Source organism: Mustela lutreola, chromosome 8 (genome assembly GCF_030435805.1).
Source record: "Mustela lutreola isolate mMusLut2 chromosome 8, mMusLut2.pri, whole genome shotgun sequence".
NCBI classification, from domain to species: domain Eukaryota; kingdom Metazoa; phylum Chordata; class Mammalia; order Carnivora; family Mustelidae; genus Mustela; species Mustela lutreola.
In genome coordinates, this window is record NC_081297.1 from 30,310,581 (window position 1) to 30,335,523 (window position 24,943).

Sequence of the window (24,943 nt, forward strand, 5' to 3'; positions counted from 1 at the left end):
TTCTGTTGCTTTGGGATGAAATGTTGTGAATATATCTGTGATGTCCATCTGGTCCAGTGTGTCATTTAAGGCCTTTATTTCCTTGTTGATCTTTTGCTTGGATAATCTGTCCATTTCAGTGAGGGGAGTGTTAAAGTCCCCTACTATTATTGTATTATTGTTGATGTGTTTCTTTGATTTTGTTATTAATTGGTTTATATAGTTGGCTGCTCCCACGTTGGGGGCATAGACATTTAAAATTGTTAGATCTTCTTGTTGGACAGACCCTTTGAGTATGATATAGTGTCCTTCCTCATCTCTTATTATAGTCTTTGGCTTAAAATCTAATTGATCTGATATAAGAATTGCCACCCCTGCTTTCTTCTGATGTCCATTAGCATGGTAAATTCTTTTCTACTCCCTCACTTTAAATCTGGAGGTGTCTTCGGGCTTAAAATTAGTTTCTTGTAGGCAACATATAGATGGGTTTTGTTTTTTTATCCATTCTGATACCCTGTGTCTTTTGATTGGGGCATTTAGCCCATTAACATTCAGGGATATGAATGACATTGAGAGATATGAATTTAGTGCCATTGTATTGCCTCTAAGGTGACTGTTATTGTATATGGTCTCTGTTCCTTTCAGATCTACCACTTGTAGGCTCTCTCTTTGCTTAGAGGACCCCTTTCAATATTTCCTGTAGAGCTGGTTTGGTGTTTGCAAATTCTTTCAGTTTTTGTTTGTCCTGGAAGCTTTTAATCTTTCCTTCTATTTTCAATGATAGCCTAGCTGGATATAGTATTCTTGGCCGCATGTTTTTCTCGTTTAGTGCTCTGAATATATCATGCCAGCTCTTTCTGGCCTGCCAGGTCTCTGTGGATAAGTCAGCTGCCAGTCTAATATTTTTACCATTGTATGTTACAGACTTCTTTTCCCGGGCTGCTTTCAGGATTTTCTCTTTGTCACTGAGACTTGTAAATTTTACTATTAGGTGACGGGGTGTGGGCCTATTCTTATTGATTTTGAGGGGCGTTCTCTGAACCTCCTGAATTTTGATGCTCGTTCCCTTTGCCATATTGGGGAAATTCTCCCCAATAATTCTCTCCAGTATACCTTCTGCTCCCCTCTCTCTTTCTTCTTCTTCTGGAACCCCAATTATTCTAATGTTGTTTCATCTTATGGTGTCACTTATCTCTCGAATTCTCCCCTCGTGGTCCAGTAGCTGTTTGTCCCTCTTTTGCTCAGCTTCTTTATTCTCTGTCATTTGGTCTTCTATATCACTAATTCTTTCTTCTGCCTCATTTATCCTAGCAGTGAGAGCCTCCATTTTTGATTGCACCTCATTAATAGCTTTTTTGATTTCAACTTGGTTAGATTTTAGTTCTTTTATTTCTCCAGAAAGGGCTTTTATATCTCCCGAGAGGGTTTCTCTAATATCTTCCATGCCTTTTTTGAGCATGGCTAGAACCTTGAGAATTGTCATTCTGAACTCTAGATTTGACCTATTACCAATGTCTGTATTGATTAGGTCCCTAGCCTTCGGTACTGCCTCTTGTTCTTTCTTTTGTGGTGAATTTTTCCGTCTTGTCATTTTGTCCAGATAAGAGTATATGAAGGAGCAAGTAAAATACTAAAAGGGTGGCAACAACCCCAGGAAAATAGCCTTTAACCAAATCAGAAGAGATCCCAAATCGTGAGGAGGGAGAAAGGGGATAAAAAGAGGTTCAAAAAGAAACAAAGAGAAAAACAAAAGAAAAGAATTTAAAAAAGAAAATGAATAAAGAAAAGTATAAAAAAGAAAATATATATATATTAGATAAACTAGTTAAAAAACGTTAAAAAAGAAAAGGGCAAAAGTTAAAAAAATTTAGCAGAAGAAGAGAAAAAAAATGAAAAAAAAATTAAATTAACTGCAAGACTAAAAAATCACAGGGAGAAAGCCATGCGTTCCATGCTTTGCTTTTTCCTCCTCTGGAATTCTGCTGCTCTCCTTGGTATTGAAACCGCACTCCTTGGTAGGTGAACTTTGTCTTGGCTGGATTTCTTATTGATCTTCTGGGGGAGTGGCCTGGTGTAGTGATTCTCAAGTGTCTTTGCCCCAGGCGGAATTACACCGCCCTTATCAGGGGCTGGGCTGAGTAATCCCCTGGTGTTTGCTTTCAGGAGCTTTTGTTCCCTGAGTGCTTTCCGTAGAGTTCCGGAGGACGGGAATACAAATGGCGGCCTCCTGGTCTCCAGCCCCGAGGAGCCCGGGGCCCCACTCCTCAGTGCACCCTCAGAGAACAGCGCCCAGTAACTCCCGTCTGCCTGACCTTGGGCAGCGCTACGAGCTCACTGAGCCTGCGGCTGGTTCAAGGTAACCCCGAGCTGTGAGCTTACTGTTGGCTCTGTCTCTGTAGCCAGCTTTCCCGTTCCAATACCCGCAAGCTCTGCGACACTCAGACACCCCCGATCCTTCTGCTGTGACCTTGCGGGACCTGAGGCTACGCTGACCCCGCGTGGGCTTCGCCCCGGTTTAGCCTCTGGAGCGATGTCCCTCAGCGGAGCAGACTTTTAAAAGTCCTGATTTTGTGCTCCGTTGCTCCGCCGCTTGCCGGGAGCCGGCCCCTCCCCACAGGGTCTATCTTCCTGTCGCTTTGGATTCACTTCTCCACCAGTCCTACCTTTTAGAAAGTGGTTGTTTTTCTGTTTCCAGAATTGCTGTTCTTCTTCTCTTCGATCTGCCGATGGATTTGCAGGTGTTTGCAATCTTTAGATAAGCTATCTAGCTGATCTCCTGCTAGCTGAAGTACTCTCAGCCTGCTGCTTCTCTGCCATCTTGACTCCTTCCCCTACATTGCTTATTTTAAGTGCTATGTCACTCTGGAGAAAAGGTTGGCAGTTTACCATAAAATTAAATATAAACTAAACTATATGACCCCATAGTCCCACTCCTGAGTATTTTTTCTAGGGAAATAAAAACTTAGGTTTACCCAAAAACTTGTACACTAACTCTTAAAGAAGCTTTGTCCATAATTGCCAAAAACTGGGAATAACCCATTGTCCTTCAACAGGTGAAAGGATAAGGAAACTATCATATCCATATAATGGTCTTCTACTTAGCAGTAAAAATGAACAAACTATTTAAATAACAAGTTGGATGAATCTCAGAGTCATTATGCTGAGTGAAAGAAGCCAGTCTCAAACGATTACATATTATCTGACTCCATATATATGACATCTTCAAAAAAACAAAGTATATGTGGGGTAACAAATCAGTGGTTATCAGGGGCTGGAGCTTGGGACAGAGTGACTGTAAAGGGATAGCATTAGGGAATTTGGGGGCATGATGTAACTCTTCTATGTCCTGATTTTGGTGGTGCTTACGTGAACCTATACATGTGTTAAAATTTAAAGAACCATACACCAAAAGAAAAAACAATAAAATTTTCTGTATGATAACTTATGTATCTGTATTTGTATGTATATACATATATGCTATATATATAGCATATATGTGTATATTATAAAATTTATGGTTTTTTCTGTCCTACAAAGAAAACTGTAGTGCAGATGGCATCACTGGTAAGGTTTTCTAAGCATTCAAAAGAAACTAATAATTCCAGTTTTAGACAACTCTTTCAAAGCCTAGTGTAAGAGGGAAGATTCCTCAGCTCTTTAAATGAGGCTACCATAACCTCAATACCAAAAACAAAATAAGTATTAGAGAGTAAAATTATAGACTCACTCAGTTGTAGAAAGACAGAGTAATTCCAAGCAAAGTATTAGTTATTCCAAATATTATATATATATATATATACATACATACATACATTACATACATACATACATACGGGGAAGCAAGGTCAGAATAACACTTAAACCAATTGAAAAATAACACTTTACTGGACTAAATGAGAACTATCAAATGTTCATCTCAACAGACAGAAAAACATTAAGTAAAATTTAGTACATATAGATAGTATCATAAAAGCCAGAAACCTAGGAATAGAGGGTACTTGCTTGTTCTATATTTCTTTAAAATCTATCACATTATATTTAATGACAAAATGTTGAAAATGCTTTTTTGCAATCAAGAACAAGGTAATGATTTCTTCTTTCACTTTTCATCAGTCTTATTAAAATTGCTACCCAGTATAATAAAACAAGAAAATAAATCAATAAATATAGGTATTAGAAAGGGGAAAAAAGCAAAACTCTCATTATTTACAGATGATATAGCTGTATATAAAAAGGAATCATACTAAGTTATTAGAACTAATAAGGAAATTTGGCAAGTTTTTGGATACAAATAATAAAAGTCAAAGTCATCTTTATACATCAGTAAGAGCTGTAAAAGAGAACAGATGTGTAAAACCACATGAAAAAATTATAAACTCTTATTAGAGGTATTAGGAAATTTCTCAATAAGTGGAGATATAAATTTTGTTCATACATTAGAAGACTCAATTTTTAAAAATCTAAACTCCAGACTTTATTTGGATTTCACTGGTTTTTCCATTAACGTCCTCTTTGTTAAGGATCCTCTCCAGCCTACTGTATAGTATTTAGTTATTTCTCCTCAGTTTCAGGAGACAGCCTTTCATTGTTTCTCATGTTCTTGACAGTTTTAAGGAATACTGATGAGGTGTTTGGGGTTTAGGTTTGTCTGTTATTTTTTTCACAATTATATGAGAGTGTGGGATTTTGGAAAGAATAACACAGTGCTAAAGTATCCTTCTCATCAACTTAATATCAGTGGGTCTCAAGCCATCACTTTGATTTTTTTTCCTATTAATTTCATGAACTTTATTTTATATGCAGCCATATGCAAAGTAGTAAAATTGGACCACTGTCTTACATTGCACATAAAAATTAACTCAAAGTAGATTGAAGACTTAATCTAAGGCTAGAAATCATAAAACTGCTAGAAGAAAACATAGGTGGTAAGCTCTCTGACATTAATCTCATTGATACGTATTTGGGTCTGATTCTAGCAATGACAACAAAAGCAAAAAATTAAAAAAAAAAAAATGGAATTGAATTACGTGAAACTAAACCAAAAAGTTTCTGCACCATGAAGGAACTCATTGACAAAATAAAAAGGCAACCTGCTTGGAAGGGAGAAGATATTTGCAAATCATATATTCATATATTCCAAAGTCTATAAAACACTCAAACAACTCAATAACAACAATAAAAAAGCAGTCCAGTTAAAAATTCAGAGTATCTCAAGAGTCATTTTTCCAAAGATGGGCCAACAGGCCCATGAAATGATGCTCAACAGTACTAATCATCATGGAAATATAAGTCAAAACCACAATATCACCTTATACACGTGTCAAAATGGCTGTTATCAAAAAAATAGATAAAAAGTGTTAGAATGTGTCTTCTTCAATTTCTTTCATGAGTGTTCTGTAGTTCCTTGAGTACAGATCCTTTACCTCTTTGGTTAGGTTTATTCCCAGGTATCTTATGGTTCTTGGTGCTGTTGTAAATGTAATTGATTCTCTAATTTCCCTTTCTATATTTTCATTGTTAGCATATAAGAAAGCAACTGATTTCTGTATATTGATTTTATATCCTACCACATTACTGAATTGCTGTATGAGTTCTAGTAGTTTGGGGTGGAGCTTTTGGATTTTCCATATAAAGTATCTGCAAAGAGAGAGAGTTTGACTTCTTTTTTGCCAATTTGAATACCTTTTATCCATGCTCATTGATTGGAAGAAAAAACATTGTTAAAATGTCTGTACTGCCTAGAGCAATCTATACTTTCAATGCCATCCCGATCAAATCCCACTGGCATTTTTCAAAGAGCTGGGAAAACAATCCTAAAATTTGTATGGAACCAGAACAGACCCCGAATTGCTAAGGAAATGTTGAAAAAGAAAAACAAAATTGGGGGCATCATGTTGCCTAATTTCAGGCTTCACTACAAAGCTGTGATCACCAAGACAGCATGGTACTGGCACAAAAACAGTGAAACAGAGTAGAGAGCCCAGATATGGATCTCAATGCTATGGTCAACTAATCTTCCACAAAGCCGGAAAAAATATACAGTGGAAAAAAGGCAGTCTCTTGAATAAATGGTGCTGGGAAAATTGGACAACTATGTATAGAAAAATGAAACTCGACCTATCTCTTACACCATACACAAAGATGAACTTGAAATGGATAAAAGACCTGAACATGAGGCAGGAATCTATCAAAATCCTAGAGGAGAACACAGGCAGTAACCTCTTTGACATTGGCCACAGCAACTTCTTTCAAGACATGTCTCCAAAGGCAAAGGAAACAAAAGTGAAAATGAACTTTTGGTTCTCCATCAAGATCAAATTTCTGCACAGCAAAAGAAACAATCAACAAAACAAAGAGGCAACCCACAGAATGGGAGAAGATATTCGCAAATGACACTACAGACAAATGGCTGATATCCAAGATCTATAAAGAACTCAAACTCAACACACACAAAACAGATAATCACATCAAAAAATGGGCAGAAGATATGAACAGACACTTCTGCAAAGAAGACATACAAATGACTAACAGACACATGAGAAAATGTTCATCGTCATTAGCCATCAGGGAGATTCAAATCAAAACCACATTGAGATACCACCTTACACCAGTCAGAATGGCCAAAATCAACAAGACAGTAAACAACAAGTGTTGGAGAGGATGTGGAGAAAGGGGAACCCTCTTATACTGTTGGTGGGAATGTAAGTTGGTGCAGCCACTTTGGAAAACCATGTGGAGATTCCTTAAGAAATTAATAATAGAGCTACCCTACAACCCAGAAATCACACTACTGGGTATTTACCCCAAAGATACAGATATAGTGAAAAGAAGGGCCGTTTGTACCCCAGTGTTTATAGCAGCAATGGCCACAGTCACCAAACTATGGGAAAAGCCAGATATCCTTCAACAGATGAATGGATGAGGAAGATATGATCCATATATACAAAGTAGTATTATGCCTCCATCAGAAAGGATGAATACCCAACTGTTGTATCAACATGGACGGGACTGGAGGAGATTATGCTGAGTGAAATAAGTCAAGCAGAGAGAGTCAATTATCATATGGTTTCACTTACTTGTGGAGCATAAGGAATAACATGGAGAACATTGGGAGATGAAGAGGAGAAGTGAGTTGGGGGAAATCAGAGGGGGAGACCAACCATGAGAGACTGTGAAACAAACTGAGGGTTTTGGAGGGGAGGGTGGTAGGGTTGGGGTAGTCTGGTGGTGGGTGTTAAGGAGGGCACATATTGCATGGAGCACTGGGTGTGGTGCATAAACAATGAATCTTGGAACACTGAAAAAAAAATTAAAATTAAATTAACAAGTGTTAGAATGTGAAGAAAAGGGGCCCTCATGCATTGTTGGTGAGAATATAAGTTGGTATAGACACGATAGAAAACAGCATGGAAGTTCCTCAGAAATTTAAAAATAGAACTTTCATATAAACCAGCAATTCAATTTCTGGATATTTATATGAGAAAATGGAAAACACTAATTTGAAAAGATGTATGTATCAATATGTTCACTGCAGCGTTATTTATAATAGCAAAGATATTGAGATAATGTAAATGTCCATTGATGGATGAATGGATAAGGATAATGTGTGTGGGATGATATCTATATATAATAGAATACTACTTAGCCATAAAAATTGATGAAATCTTGCCATTTGTGACAATATAGATGGACCTCCAGAGATTATGCTAAGTGAAATAAGTCAGACCAAGAAAGACAAACACCATATGATTTCACTTATATCTGGAATCTAAAAACAAATGAAAAACAAAAATTCTAGATATCAGAAAATTCAGTGGTTGCCAGAGGGGAGGGTGGTGGTGGGTCAAAATTAGTGAAAGAGGTGAAGATGTAAACTTCCAGTTATAATGTAAATAAGTCATAGGGATGTAATGTACAACATGGGGACTATAGTTAATAATGTATTGCAATTTTGAAAGTTCCTAAGAAAGTAAATCTAAAAAGTTATCAAAAGAAAAAAGTTGTAAATTTGTACGGTGACACATGGTAAATAAACTTAATGTGGTGATCATTTCTCAATGTATACAAATGTCAAATCATTATGTTGTGCACCTAAACTTAATACAGTGTGGTGTCATTATACTTCAAAAAAAATGGAGAAAGATACAGTCTCTTCGTTGAAATAGAAAATATAAAAAAGCACCAAATAGATAATTTAGAACTGAAAAAGATAATAAATAAAATTTTAGAACTCAGTATATAGACAGTAGCAGCATGGAAGGACAGTTGAAACAATCAATGAAATTGGATATAGAACAATAGAATTTAACTTACCTGGTTTGAACAAAAGAAAGGAAATAGGCTAGAAAAACAGAGCAGGGTCTGAGCAACCTGTTTAGATCTAATGTTTATGACATCAGAATTCCAGGAGAAAAGAATGAGGAGAGGATGGGAAAATATTCAAAGAATTAATAGCTAGAATTTTCCAAAATTAGGAAAATGACATAAACCTGTACCACAAACAGGATAAATCCAAAGAAATCCTTGCCAAGACACATCAGAGTCAAACTCCCAAAAACTAAAGACAAAGAAAAAAATCTTAAAAGCAAACAAAGAAAAGGGATATTTTTATGTATATGGGAAAAATATTTGAATGAAAGTAATTTCTCATAAGAAACTCTGGAGGCCAGGCAGAAATGGGACACGTCAAACGCTGAAAGAAAAGAACTGTCAACTCTGATTTCTGTATCCAGAGAAAATAAAAACTGGAGAAGAGATGAGGACATTTTCACATGAGGGAACACTAAGAATTTGTCCCCAGCAAATCTACCCTATACAAATAGTTAAGAAAACCTCTCTAAACAAAAAGGAAATGGTGAAAGAAGGAATCTTGGAATACCAGGAAGAAAGAACCCCACAAAGAGTAAAAATGTGGATATATACAACATAATTTCCTTCTAGATTTTTCTTAATTATATATGATGATGAAGCAAAAGATATTGTAATATAGGTAAATAAAATTAATGAAACATGCAGTGAACATTAATACTTATTATGATTTGTATAATAATTATAATTTGATTTGTATACAACCTACCTAAAGAGTTATATATAATGAACTTTTATGATAAAGTTGATATCCAAGTCATAGGATATTTAGAAGTACACATTAATTCCTACTTTAACATAACTATTTTCATTTGAGTCATTATTATTCAACATGCATTCTTTTTTCTTTTTTTTTTCTTTTTTTTTTATTTTAAATTTTTCAATTTATTTATTTTCAGAAAAACAGTATTCATTATTTTTTCACCACACCCAGTGCCCCATGCAATCTGTGCCCTCTATAATACCTCCCACCTGGTACCCCAACTTCCCACACCCCCGCCACTTCAATCCCCTCAGATTGTTTTTCAGAGTCCAACATGCATTATTTTAAAGAGAATATTCTCAGACACTAAAAATTACTTAAAATTTCTATAAAGAAAAAAATCCTCCAGTTGAAGATACATTTCTTTTATAAATAAACTACATTTTAAACCCATCGAAGCACTAATTTTTAAAGTTTTAACTCACCTAATTTTAAAAAATGAAAGGTTTATGTGTGTCATACCATGTTCAAAACAGTCTTGCCTAACCATATGGAGCAAATCAGTGAACAACAGAACTGTGTTCCTTTCATAAACAATTTCAACCAAAGTAAAAAATTAATGTCAGCCACCAAAAGTCACAAATCAAGATAATTCTCACATTCCATTAGTTAAAGAGTATCCTTTTTGTCTGTGAGACGTTAAAATATCCTTGAGAAAACGCACACAACAGATCTACAACACTGCCCAGTGATACAATGCAACAAGACTTTTTGCTAGAATACTGATTGAAAATTCTCAGTAAATTCATTTAAATTCACAAATATCAAGGTTAGTAACTCTTAATAGTTCATTTAGTTGGTTACCATTAAGTCATGCATTTAACTAAAAGTTGATGTAGTGGGGCTTCAGATCCGAACAGAGTACTTCTACCTTTGAATTGTTTTCTGGCTCCTCAAGATGATCCCTGTGGCTGAATTTGAAAAGTTAGTCTATCAAATTGTGGGTGGTTGACCAAACCAACTTGCTCCTAAAGCAGGAAAAGAAAACTTGAGTTACCAAGAAAGGAACTTTCTCTAAAGGGCAGTCAGCCAGCTTGATAGAGCTCCACTGTTTTCACAGTTACTTTCAGATTCTTTTCTTCCGTAAGCCATCTGCACTGCTCTTCCTAAGTTTTTTCTTAAGCATCCCATTCATAAACTACTACCCAATGTGAAAAGCAAAACAATGAGAAAAGTGCAGGGTGATCATATCACTACTAAAACTTCAAGAAGATAGCAATATGTAAGATTTCCTGCTATTGAAAAAAAGAGATTAGCACTGTTTTTGCTTACAAACTAGCTGCAACTTAGGTTTTTGGAAGACAAATTGCTCAGTGAAGTGTTTCCTTTATAGTTACTCAGGGGTGATCAAGTGAAGCAAAGGCCCTTTACTGTCAGTTAATGGAAGCCACACCATTTATGTCAGTGAGTTACTCTAAAACTGAAGAAAAGGGAGAAACAATAGAGAAGAAAGTGGTCACTGACATTTAGCCATGCTAGAGACTAGCATGTGAAACTGATACTCACAGATCTGTAGCATAGTGTAAATCAACAATCCAAAGTATATTTGAAAACGTAATGTGCCATTGAAAGTTTAACTGTGTAATAAATACCTTTAAAAAGCTATTCTTAGCTATGAATGAAATCTCAAGTTAGATTGAGTTCTTAGAAGGAATATATAGAAGAAACAATATTTTTATTGTAGATAGTAAGTACACTGGGACATGTACACTTTCAAAAATAAATAAAACTAGGTTAATTAAGTCCTGTTGTGTGTGGGGAAGATAGTATAACTTGGCAGTGCTATAACATATCTATATCTTTTAACTAAGCTGATAATATAAAAATGTTTATTACGTTTGTTATTCCTTGTTCTTTTAACTGATGAGCTGAGAAAATGATCCCAATAATGACTTAAACATTTTTCAGACTTGACGTTTTTAAAACTCTATAGAAATTTGCACATTTACAAAAATGCCAAGGAAATGAAAACTTCTTTACAATAAAAATAGCAAAAGGCTTATTTAGGCACAGGTTATAACAAAATACTATAAGTAATCTTATGCAAAGAATACATCAATCACTATATAACTCAGCATTGAATCATTTTATAATTATCTCTCAAGGGGCAGTTTAACCTACTCTTTGGAACCTTTTTCAACCATAGCTAGTGTGTAATGTAGAAAAAGCTCAGCACATGGTTTCTAGTCTTCATTATACCACTATGTCTCTTGAGTTCCACTTCTGCTTCTATAAAATGAAAAGACAGGCCCACATGACCACAGAGATATTTTTTAGCTGTACTTATGAGAGAATCCAATTTCATTTGTACTAAATATATATCTCTAATATTTAATTACCTCTAAATATCTAAGTACTAAGAGATGACACTAATGAAGGAATTTTGGGTTTTTCCACAATGGTGAACCTCAGTTGTACACTCTGTTCTCTTTAAAATCCTGGTCAAACAAACTTGCTACCTCGATCACAATATGTACAGTTCTTTCATCATTAGCTTTATAGTATATATTTAGAATGTTGTTTTCCAAAGTTACTTAGGTTATTTCTTGTCTTTCCCATCCCCTTCAATATGTTTTATAACTCATTTATAATATAGTTAGGGTCATCTGTCATCGCTTGTATTTCATTGTCCATTGCTGAGTGACTTTAATTATTTTTGTATGAATGGAAAACATTTTCATGGTTATAAATTGAACTATACAAAAAGGTATGCTCAGAGATGTGTCAGCCTCCCATGCCTACTACCCCATCCACATATTCCGTCTAGTAAATAAATTTGTTTCTTAAAAGCTATGTTTTATTCTGAAACTACTTTATGTATATACTGGAATTGAAAATATAAGCAGATATATTTAAGATAATGAGACCAAAATTTCTCACTATCAGAGAGAGAAGTTACAAACAAGGAAATTGAGAAGGCTATAATAAATCTATGGCTTTCTGTTGGAATCAGAGATGTCAATATGAACTCATGGTTCTTAATATATATATAAATATATGTAGAAAAATATAGATGGACTTTATGCCGGTATTAGTATACATACATATATTTCCTAGCTCTATTTGCTGAAAATACATGAAACAATGATACCTAGTATCAGTGAACATGCCTCGTGCTCAGACTTGGGATTCAAATACCATTCTCCAATAAAAAGTACCCAAGGTCATTTGCAAAAATGACTGATTCTAAAACCAAGGTAGGGAAAATATAAGCTAATCCCAGAACAACAAGTAAGAAAATGTTTTAAAAATAAATCACCCTGTGAAAAGAGACCAAAGAGCCACCCTGAGGGAGATCCCATTGGCCAAATCTGGGACAATTTTAGCAACAAAATAAATAATGATAGTGCTGGATTATAATCAATAGAATAAAATAAATATCCATACATCCATACTTATATAAATATTTTAATAAATGGGGGAGAAGAAACAGTTCATTCTTATAGTAGGATTTCAGTTATAAATTGAGAAGTAATTAAGGAAGTGGAAAATCACTGTTAGGCAGACACTATGGTAATAATTGATGCAGGCAAGAACCATCAGTGGGGCGCCTGTATGGCTCAGTTGGTTAAGTGTCCGACTCTTGGTTTTGGCTCTGATCATGATCTCATGGGTCGTGAAATCAAGCTCAAGAGAGTCTGCTTGAAGATTCTCTCCCTCTACCCTTACCCCACTCAGGAATACTCTCTCTCTCTCTGTCTCTCCCTCCCTCCCTCCAATAAATACATAAATTGTTTAAAAAAAAAACCCATCAATGAATGCTAAAATATGTAGGTAAAAGTATATGAAGAAAAAGGATATTTACATAATATCAAAGTATTTCCTCACTGAATAGTTATTAATCTTAAAGAAATATAAATATATATTATATATACAAATATATATATAAATATAAAAACAAAGAAAAATAAACCTGACGGACACCTTCTTAACCAGGTGATCAAGGTTAATGTCCCAGTAATAAGATACAGTGACATTATACACCACTGGTGAGATACATTAACAAAGGCATATCACTTCAGTGGTATTCTTGCTGACAATGTATTTCCTCATCTAATCATTAGAAAACATTAGGGAAATCAAATTGACGGGCACACTACAAAACCAGTGATTAGTACTCTTCAATAGTGTTAAGGTCTTAAAAAAAAAAAAAAGCAAAGACTAAAGCAACTTCTCAGAGACATGATTGGGTTGTGAAATTCTGGAGGAGGCTAAAGAGACCTGACAACTAAATGCACTCTGGGTCAATAATTGATTTCTGAACCAGAAAAGGAAAGGGAATTAGTGGGAAAACTGGCATAAGTCAAATAAGGTCTGTCTGTTAGTTAATAGTGTTATATTAACATTAATATGATGGTTTCCATAATAGTACTGTGATTATGTGAGATGTTCTCATTAAAGAAAGCTTGTTTGGAGGGTTTACTAGAAGTCTGTGCTAGTTGTACAACTTTTCTGTAAGTCTAAAACTATTTTTAAATTAAAAAGCTTTGAAAAATCCTGATCAGAAAAAAAGCAAAACCCCTTTCCTTCCTTCTTTTTTCTCAAGATTGCTTTGGCTAAATAGGACCTTTTAAGATTGTTTTTTCTTATTTCTGTAAAAAAAAAAAAAATCCCATTGGAATGTTGGTATGAATACCATTGAATCTAGAGTGGCTCTGGGTAGTACGGACATTTTAACAATATTAATCCTTCCAATTCATGAACATAGAATCTCTTTCCATTTATTTGAATCATATTCAGTTTCTTATCAGTGTCTTACAGTTTTCAGTGTATACATTTTCACCTCCTTGGTTAAATTTACTCCTAAGCATTTTTTTATGCTCTTATATGTGAGATTGTTTTATTCGCTGTCAGATAGTTCATTGTTGGTATATAGAATAGCAGCTGATTTTTTAATGTCAATTTTTTTACACTGCATAGGCCTTTGATTTTTCACATTACTGTTTTGTAGTTTCAAAAACAGATTATATGCATCTTTTGTTAAATTTATACCTATGTATTTCTTTTTTAAAGGGAGAAACTATTGTGAATGTTTTGTTTTTAATTTAGTTTCCATTTGTTCATTTCTATTAATATAGCAAGCAATATGATAATTAGTGATAATCCCTAATCCCCATTATTCCTGATGTTAGTAGTTTGTGACTTCCCTCTGTTTGTTTGTCAGTCTTACTAATGGTTTGTTAATTTTATTATCTTTTCAAAGAACTAGCTTTATTTTTCATTGTTTTTCTCTTTTTTGTCTTTAATATTATTGATTTCTGCTCTTTATTCCTTTCCTCTGCTTGCTCTGGATTTATTTTATTCCTTTTTATGTTTTCTTTTTAACACAGAAGTTTAGAATTTTAATTTGAGAAATTTTGTGTAACGTAAGAATTTAGTACTATAAATTTTCCTTTAAATATTCTTATGTACATCTCATAAATATTGATGTGTTGTTTTTATCATTTTTCTCTTTGACCCATGGATTCTTTAGAAATATGTTAATTAATTCCCAGAGTATTTGGAGATTTTCTTATCTTTATGCTATTGATATCTAGTTTAAATGTATTATGGTCAGAAAACAAACTTTGTATGATTTCATTTCTTTTAAGTTGTTAAGTTTTATTTATGATCTTGGAGAGATATATATAGTCTGTCTTTGTTAGTGTTCTGTGTGTGTTTGAAAAGAATATGTAGTCTGATGGGATTGGGAGGGAGACAAACCATAAGTGACTCTTAATCTCACAAAACAAACTGAGGGTTGCTGGGGGGGAGGGGGTTTGGGAAAAGTGGGTGGGATTATGGACATTGGGGAGGGTATGTGCTTTGGTGAGTGCTGTGAAGTGTGTAAACCTGGTGATTCACAGACCTGTACCCCTGGGGATAAAAATTTATGTTTATAAAAAATAAAAAATTAAAAAAAAAAAGAATATGTAGTCTGTTGTTGTTTGCTGGAATAGTCTACAAATGTCAGTTGGATGGAGTAATTGATAGTGTTGCTTAGTTCATTTATATCCTTGCTGATTTTCAGCTTTTTTTTTTGTTGTTCTGTTTTGTCAATTAATGTGAGAAGAGTATTGAAGTCTCCAGTTATACACATGGATTTTTCTCTACTTTCTGTTCTGTTGGTCACATATTTTGAGTATGTGAATATGAATATTTTGAAGCTGTGTTGTTAGATGCCTAGTCTTTTAGATTGTTATGTCCTCTTGGTAAATTGGCTGTCTTATTATATCATGTTTCTCAAGGTTTCTGGTAATTTTCTTAGCTCCAGAGTCGTCTTTATCTGATGTAAAATAGTCACTCTAGATTTCTTTCCCAACTTTTTACTTTTAGCCTCTCTCATTATTTTTGAAATAATTTTTTTTTTTTTTGTAGACTGCTATAAATGATTTTTTTTAAATCTATTGTAACAATCTCTATTCCTTACATTTTCTCATTTAAACCATTTGCACATAATGTAAGTTTTGATGTCTGGAGTCAGGTCTACCATTGTATTATTTGCTTTCTGTTTCTTCCCTCTGTTTTTAATTTCTTCTGTTTCTCCTTTCTTCTCTTCTTTTGAATGATTTGGATATTTTTTAGTATTCAATTTTCATTTATTTCTTTCATTTGTTACTATATCTTCTTGTATTGATTTTTTAGTAGTTGCTCTGTAGATTCGAGTGTACATACTTAACATCTCATAATCTACTTGGAATATTTTACCAAAGTGAAATATAGAAACTTTACCCCCATATGAGTTCCATTACCTTCCCTCCTTTATGTTATAGTTTTCATGTATACTACATCATTTCTTGTGTCCTCTTTCAGTCCTAATATTTCAAATTTTCCTCTAATATCATTTCCCTTTCTTTCTGAAGATCTTCCTTTAGCAATATGTTGGGTTTCCTGATAGCATACTCTATTCACGTTCCTTCATCTGAGAATATCTTTATTTTACCTTTGTTTCCAAAGTATATTTTCACTTGGGGTTGACAGGATTTTTTTTTTCTTTCAGCACTTTAAGAATGTCCAAGTTCCTTATGAAATCCCTCATTTCTGATGATAAATCTGCCTTTTAAGTCCTTGTTCACTTATAGTTGTGTATCATTTTCTTTGTCTCTTTTCAGTATTTTTTTAACTTTAGTTTTTAGAGTTTGATTGATGGTCTAAGCCCATATTTAGGGGGCTTTGTCCTATTTGAGATTTAGCTAACTTCTTTAATCTATTGGTTTGTGTTTTTTTATTTAAATCTGGGAAGTTTTAGATACTATTCCTTCAACTATTTTTTCTGCACTATACTGTTTTTTCTCCTTCTGGAACTCTAATGACAGAATGTTAGATATTTTAATATTGTCCTACACATCTCTGAGACTCTATTTTTTTTAAATATTTTCACTTTATTGTCCAAATTTCCCTTTACCTACCATCCAGTTCACTGATCTTTCTTCTTTCATCTCCATTTTACTATTGGTGCCATCTAGTTATTCTTTTTTTTTAATTAATGAAATACTTCTTATTTTTATTTTCTTTTTTAATTTTTTTAAAAGATTTTATTTATTTATTTGACAGAGAGATCACAAGTAGGTGGAGAGGCAGGCAGAGAGAGAGGAGGAAGCAGGCTCCCTGCCGAGCAGAGAGCCCGATGTGGGGCTCAATCCCAGGACCCTGGGATCATGACCTGAGCCGAAGGCAGAGGCTTTAACCCACTGAGCCACCCAGGTTCCCCAATCCAGTGATTTTTTTTTTTTCCTAAAAAATTTGTTACTAATTTTTAGTTCTAAATTTCCTTTTGTTTTCCATCTACATCCTCTTTTTGCTGATAAGGATTAGCCTAGACTTTTTATCTTTCCATTCTTTTCAAGTGTTCTTCCTTAGCTCTTAGGTACTTTCCTAATAGCTGCTTAAAGCCTTTGTTTGATAGTTACAACATCTGTATCTTAGTGAACAACATCTTGCCATCTTTTGATTATCTTTTTCTTATAGAAGTTGAGATTTTCCTGGTTCTTCATATGCTAAGTAATTTTGGATTGTATCCTGGATATTATTTTATGAGACTCTTGGTCTTATTTAAATCCTGTGGAGTATTTTGATATTTTTGGTTTAGCAGGCAACTTATCCAGTTGTTATCAGGCTGTACTTCCTAAATAATTTCTGTGGGTTATGGTTCCAATGTCAGTTCAGTTGTCAAAGACTTTACAGTGCTTTTTGGATCTGTGCCCTACAGTGGCCATTCTGGGACATGATTAATGATCTTATCCTTACTTCAGTTCTCAAAGCATGTGGTCAGATCCGCACATGGGAAGTTTGGATATGAACCCAGAACTTCACAAGCAGCTTATTCAGTTGATTTCCAGTGTTCCTCCCTTTCCATGATCTCCCTAGTACTTGCAGTTCCCTGGGACTTCCCAAAAATCTGGGACTTCCTTCGTTATACTTTGCCAGATTCTTCCCACAACTATGCTGCAAGAAGATGGGGAGAAAGAACTTGATGGAAGTTTGTACCATCTCTTGGGGCCACTGTTCCTCCGAGTGAATAAGAAGGCTCCCCTTTCTTGGAGTTTTAGGTGTCTTTATGTTCTTGCTATCAACATGATCTCAGCAGCTACCTTGGGACTGGGACACAAGAGAATTGAGGGGGAAAAAATTATTTCTCCCTTCTTTGAGTATTTCCTGTTCTGTGAGCCTAAACTAGAGGGTTCTTCCTAGAGTTTTTCTCTGCCATGCCCCAGTGCCCACTTCTAAATCTAGGCTTCCTTGAATCTATGCCAGGGGGTAGGAGAAATTACTTCCTCAGTGATTCAGTGGTACTTTGAATTCTTATCATTTCTTCTTCCCCAGTCTTCCTGCTATGATTTACCTTGAGAATCTTCAAGTAACTCCTCCATGAATTCTCCCCAGGTTTTTTTTAGCTGCATTTAGTGGAACACAGAGGGTGGTTTATGTTCATTCTATCTTAACCAAATCTGATCTCAGTTATATGTATATAAATATGTATATATTTATATATTTTTTTACCTTTTTTAACCTTAATTTGTGTTATCAGCCATTGACTGACTTGTCAAATAAACTTTAAATTTTGAGATAAACATAGATTTGCAAATAATTCACAAGTAGTTCTAGATTCATAAATAATTCAAAGATCCTGCTGTATACCCTTTACTCCGTTTTCACCAATGGTAACAGCTTGCAAAACTGTAGTATAGTATCATAGCCAGAATATCAATATTGATATAGACAAAATACAGAACACTTCCATCGCCACTGAGCTCCCTCCCTGCCTTTTATATACCACCCTCCCCTCCCCTCTGCCCCAGTCCTAACCCCTCACAACCACACATATCTTTCCATTTTTATAATTTTGTTATTTCAAGAATGTTATATAAATGGAATCATACAGTATGTAATCTTTTGTATTTATGTTTTCACTTTCCATAATTTCTTGAGAGATTCATCTAAGGTGTTGGAAGTATCAATAAATTGTCCCTTTTTATAGCTGAGTAGTATTTCATCACTATTTTTTCAGCTATATTTTGCCACTATTTGAAAAAACAAAGTCTTATTACTTGAGTGTTTTTCCTCATTTATATATTTGGTTTGGAATTTAGACTAACAGAAAAAGCCTTAGAACCTTTCCAGTTTACCTTTCTAAGTTACGTTACGGTTAGTCAATCACGATGTGTTGACATTAGTTAAGTCTTGCAGGAGAGAAAAATCTCACACACAAGGAGGTCCTATTACTTCCCACTTATATTTTCTAAGCTATAAGTAAAATCAGAACACATGAGGGAGAAGGCATCTTGGCCAGTATTTAGCTGTTCCAGTACTGCACCCTCAAGCTGCTCTGTGGGTGAAACAGAAAAGAGCCTGTTGCTGGCAACACCCCGTAGTGGAAGAATTGTGTTCATGCTGCAGACCAGCATTAGGATATTTTCTGTTTTCATTAGGCAATACGATTTTAATTGTTCAATCAAAATTCTAGCCGCAGTGATGAGGGAAAGAATGGAGACTTCCAGTTTTTAAATCACAGTAAAAAAGTCTGGGACCAAATTATGAATTATGTTAAATGCTCATCTAAGGAGCCTAGATTTTTATCCTGAGCAGAAATGAAGAAATCATTTCATTGAATTGAAGACAGATTTTTATTTAACTATAGTAACTATAAGTAAATAATTATTGTCTAAAATATCATTTTAGCTTTTAAATCACTGTCACTTTCTAGTAAGTAACACTGACTGTCTTAATTTTTTCATTTGGGGAGAAAAAAAGAGCATAGATCGGTCAACAATAAATAACTATATTACTATCCTATAATTATCCAACTGTCATACTGTTTATTATTTTAGTTTAAGTAGACGCTTCAGAGAGAGGAAAAGAAGATGTTGGAGATTTTCAAATACTTAGGCAACATTGATGTTTGTCCTACTATACTTTAGCACAGGTTTTTAATTGTCATTTTGCTGATGGCAAATATAAAATGAGAGTTATTTATCAGACACTAATTTCTTTATTACCTACTGTAGATAGTGTTTTTCATGCTGATCTAAAGAGGTTTATGCACATTTTAACTATTTTTCACATAGTGATCATCTTTAAGTACTAATATAAAAGTTAATGAGTAAAAAAAAATCTGCCAAATAAACCCACCTGATAATCCAAGGCACTTACAGAAATACATGCTTAAATGTGAGCAAAGATTTTACTTGATTAGTGTTCTAGTTCTCAATTCAATTACCAAACTTAGGGGAAATCTAAATCAAGATTTTTTGACTGGCGTATTCAATGGGATTTGATTGGGGTGCAGATTAACGACATGATGTGATGTTTTAGCATGACTTTATAAGTATTCTGATCATAATTACGTATACTCTGCTGCTAGTTTTTTTAAAAGCAGGTTTTAACTTCTTCATGTTCTTTATATAGCACATGTCTTAATAAACTATTATAATAAAATGTACCTGAATATACAAAACTGACTTTCTGCTTGCTAAAATAATATGCTTATTTACTCTGATCTTATTCTGTATAGAATACTGCAGTCAGCTCACTATAAATCTAGGTGGCAAAGGAGGACAACTGACAACTAAAAATGTTTACCACTACTATTATTACTATGATTTACCAGTAGTTAGAATAATGAATAGAGTGAAAGAGAAAGTATAGTGCCCTCGGTGTTTACTCTGGACACAGTGAAGTTTAGTACAGTCTTCTCTCTAGTTAGCTGTCCGGTCGTCTGGTCACAGAAAAGGGCAGAGGAGGAAGTAGATTTTACAGCCTTTCAGACCTGAATTCAAATTCCACTTCCACCATTGAATAACAGTGTCCTTGGGCTCTTTAACCTCTTCAGGCCTCAGGTTTTTGGTCGCCTTTTATTTTTTTAAACTTATAAAATAAGTAGTTATGAATGTTAAAGGAAGTAAGTTGATAAAGCATCTAGCACAGTACCTAAAATATAGAAACTTGTGCTTTGCAGAAGGTATTTTAAAAAGGAGTCCTGCTACCTAGAGGTAAAACTCTTCTCAAAAAAATAAATAAATAAAAAACCAGGATGCGTATAATTCTAATATATGTGTAATTCCGGGATTACATATAAATCTTCACTAATTTTGCTTCTCTATCATACCTTTGTGAGTTTGGTAAAACTACCTGCTTAATCTTTTTTTAAAAAGTTTACTTTTGAAGGACACTTTACTTCTAAAAAGAAAAAAATCCAAATTAAATATAATCCAAAAGCTCCTCCTCAGATTTCTAGATGTTAAAAATGTTTGTACCACATGGATCTATTTTAATCCTTTGTTCTTTGATTTTAGCAGGAAAGGAAGGACAAGAAATCCTGGGGCCTGAAGCTCAGACAGATGAAGCGGGATGTGCAGGTACGCGCTCGTCATTTTCTTTCATACTGTAGCCTTTGAACAACGTCTTTTGTGTCACTGGTTTTTGCATTTTTGAGTCGTGAATTTAGTCTGTTTCTTCCTCTTTTATCTTGACCTCCTTTGGTGCTTCAGTACCCAGGAATATAGGGCACTATGAAAAGTTAGAAGTTTATATTCTTTAAATACAGGGTAAATTTACGGATTCATCTAACAGCATATTTTCCATTCTATAAGGATGATAAGTACAATCTACAGATAATCCCAAAAAAAGTGTTTAAATGATAATGTGAATTTATATCAAATTTTTTACCCAAGCTATAGGAATGTAGATTTAACTATTTTGAGTTTCATTATTAGTTACCAGGATCTGCGTTGAGTTGCCCACAAGAGAGAAAGCAGAAGGGAGAAGAATAAGCAAATATCATGAGTTATCTATAAACCAGATGAGAATCCTGAATATTGATGAGCTGAGTGAATATGTCACAGCAAACAAGAGAATTAAAAATTTTTCTTATAATTTCTGTGATTTTTGAAAAAGGCTAAGATGAAGTTAAATTATAATAAACAAGGAGTCTTGCTTCTAAGTGACTAAAAGTACATACTCCCTGAGACTTTAAGTTATTCCTCTATAATGGATTCAAATCAGATTTAAGAAGCAAAATTTAAGTGGAGGACTTAAATCAAGATCTTATATATGATAAGAGCAGGCACTTACTATCATGTCACATAGGTCAGCTAGAGCTCTTAGAAAGAAAACTTTAGAGATGAAAGTTCTAAGTTATTAAAACATTTCTCAAAATACTGTACATCAAACTAGTATAATTGTATTTTATATCATATAAAATACATATGCATTTTATTTTATATCACATAATCATAAGTTAGAAATTTCTATCATATCATTTTAATCAAATTTTGTTTTTCCTTTTTTGGTTTAAAACTTCTAGTTTCTTTTTCTCTTTTATGCAGTGCATTTTAAGAATATTCCATAGAGTCCTATATATCATCTTTCTTTATGTCAGATGAGTATATTTCATAGTATTATGTCAAATATAAATTTTCATCTATAATATAAACAAGCACTCCTATCCTTGTCAGTCAGTTCTGTAAAATAGAGAGTAAATCTTCATTCTGTTATTAAAGATGCATTCCAAATTATTTAAATAATAATGGGATATTTGATGATTTAAGGTACTGCTGCCTAAAATTTTATATTCTGCCTTTAACTTGGTTGGTTGCAACATGAATGAATAATGTATTCAAACATGTTGTTATCAAATATTTGTCATGCTAACTTATACATTATATAAAATATTTCAACTCAATATTTATTAGGAAAAGAGTCTTAATGAACACAAAAGAATGCTATTTATTACTGTTTTACCTGATTTTAGATGATTTACGTTACAGAAGATCATTTGCCCTTTTATGCAAATGCTATAAAAAAAATTCACAATTCCATGTGTCAGTATTTTACCTTATGCTCTGCTCTTCACTACAAAAATAAATTCTTTCATTTAGTACTGGGTAGTATTTAAATTCCCTTAACCACCTCCCCCCAAAAAATCTCAAAGGTAAAGTAACCTTGTATTAACTTAAATTGTTGCTGAATTGTGAGGTCCCCCACCCAGTGGAAGATGATCCCTGCTGCATTATTTCCTGGGAACATGGGGAGTTGGGAGTATGCAAACATTTTAATAAAGCCCTGATAAGTATAGTTTTAAGGGAAGAAGGATAGAAATTGGAAGGTTGAAGCTTTTGAACATTTAAACTTAAAAATTATGTTCTGCCTTTGCTTTTGTTACTTCCTTGACTTTTAGGGAATAATGTGCTGACAAAGTAAATAAAACTTTATACAAAGGCCACCAACAGTATTTCAGAACTTTGTCAGAGCCTTTCTTCTGCTGCTTCCTTTCACAATTCATGAAGTTAAGAGAACTGTAGTCTCAGCTTAATATTCAGAGTGAAAAATTCATCCAAAACGTCCTTTGTTCCTTCTGAGCATCCCTTTTTTGTTTATATAGTTAATAGTTTTATGAGGTTTGAAAAATGGAACGTAAAGATAGGAAGAAGCCTAAGCACAGCTGAGCAGAAATACCATCAAATGCATTTCACATTTGAGAGTGGCTCTGGTCATGATTCCAGTGGAAATAAAATATAGCTATATCATTTTTAATCTTTCTATTAAATGTTTGTGTCTCTCTCCCCTTGCTCTAATCATAACCCTGTAATTCTATGCTTTCACAAATGGTTATGGTCAAATAGGCCTATGGTCCAAAGTAATTTTATATTTGATAGTAAGTTCTGAGTTTTGTCATATCTAAAGAAAGCCAAATTATTATTATGTTTTTATGTATTTACTCCTCTCTCTACTACTTAAATATGTAAGCTTTATTAGTCTTAAGACAAGAAATTTTGTTTTATAATTGACCCTTTTACAGTATGCACTTCCTGACACTTTACATGTAAAACTGCAGGATTTCTGGTCTCAGCTTGAAGTTGTTTGGGCTAGATGCAGTCTCATGAAGACAGTGTAGTTTAGTTGAAAAGAACCCAGAATTTGATACCACACCTAATACCAAACCTTCTAATCTAATAGTATTAATTTAATTCTCAAAAATACCCCTAAAATATACTATTATTTTCCTCTAAACTTTATATTAAATAAACTGATTATGTACCATTTCACATATTTCTTAATGTACATTTAGAATTTTTCATCTTCAGTGTAAGTAGTTACAATCGAATTTCTGGCATATTAAAAATGACATTTTTGGTGGGTAACTGGGTGGCTTGGTCAAGTGTCTGCCTTCGGCTCAAGTCATGATCCCAGCATCCCGGGATCAAGTCCCACATGGAGCTTCCTGTGCAGCAGGGAGGAGGCTACTTCCTCCACTGTCTGCCATTCCCCCTGCTTATGCTCCCATGGGCACGCAAGTGCATGCGCAGTCTCTCTCTCTCTCAAGTAAATAAACAAAAGCTTTAAAAATAAATAAATAAATAATAAAAATGACATTTTTAACATCACCCTTACATGTAAGTCATAACACTTTAATACCTGTTAGTCATTCAATTTTTTTAAATGCGAATAAGCTCTTTGTTAATGAGTCAGAAATGTTATATCATAATCTTTACTCCTTGAACTCATATTTCTGTTCTACATAATCAATAGAATTTGATGATAACAGAGAATATATTTCCCATTTGAAGGTATTTCTGATCAGTTATCTTTCTTTATAAGAAAAGCATGTATATAAATTGAAATTTAGGTTTCTTTTTAATTTCTAGGGATAAGGCTCTTAAGATTTTTTTAATTTATGGATTGATTTATCATATAATTATCAGTACTGCCCAGCTGATCACAACATAAATATATTACAAGTTTTAACAAATAATTATTACAAAAAATTGTTACTGGAAATGAGATTGAAGGAGCTGAAGCATTCTTTTTTTTTAAGATTTTATTTATTCATTTGACATAGGGAGAGAGAGAGAAAGGAGGGAAAGCAGGCTCTGCATTGAGCAAAGAGCCCTATGCATGACTCGATCCCAGGATCCTGAGACCATGACCTGAGCTGAAGGCAGAGGCTTAACCCACTGAGCCATCCAGGCACCCCAGGAGCTGAAGTGTTCTTTGATTAGTTCAGTTATCAATAGTTTAATGTTACTTATTTATTTTTGTAAAATATTTATTTATTTGAAAGAGAGAGCATGGGATGGAGGGAGTCAGAGGGACAAGTAGACTCCCCACTGAACAGGGAACTCAATGTTGAACTCAGTTCCAGGACCCTGAGATCATGACCCCAGCCAAAAGCAGCTGCTTACCTGACTCAGCCCCAATATTACTTATTTCTAGAGGAAAAGAGTTCAGCATTAATTCTGTTTGTGTTTCGTTTAGCACTCAGATAACCTTCTCATAAATAAAAAGGTGAAATACATTTTTGTGATAACTGATTTACTTTGGTTCTTTAAACACCCTTAGAATGATGTGCAAAGAGTT

The 24,943-nt window shown here is 34.0% G+C and overlaps 1 protein-coding gene across 11 annotated transcripts in view; it reads left to right on the forward strand.

Annotated features, from left to right (window-relative positions):
• Window positions 1–24,943, forward strand: part of ZEB1 (zinc finger E-box binding homeobox 1) — a 192,099-nt gene that overhangs the window by 133,000 nt on the left and 34,156 nt on the right. For 8 of the 11 annotated variants that reach the window (XM_059184203.1, XM_059184207.1, XM_059184198.1 and 5 more), the window contains one exon: window positions 20,881–20,943. In XM_059184203.1, coding sequence (XP_059040186.1) covers window positions 20,881–20,943 — 63 coding nt within the window. The remainder of the gene's footprint in view (window positions 1–20,880; window positions 20,944–24,943) is intronic. The other 3 variants (XM_059184209.1, XM_059184199.1, XM_059184201.1) reach the window with 1 other exon arrangement.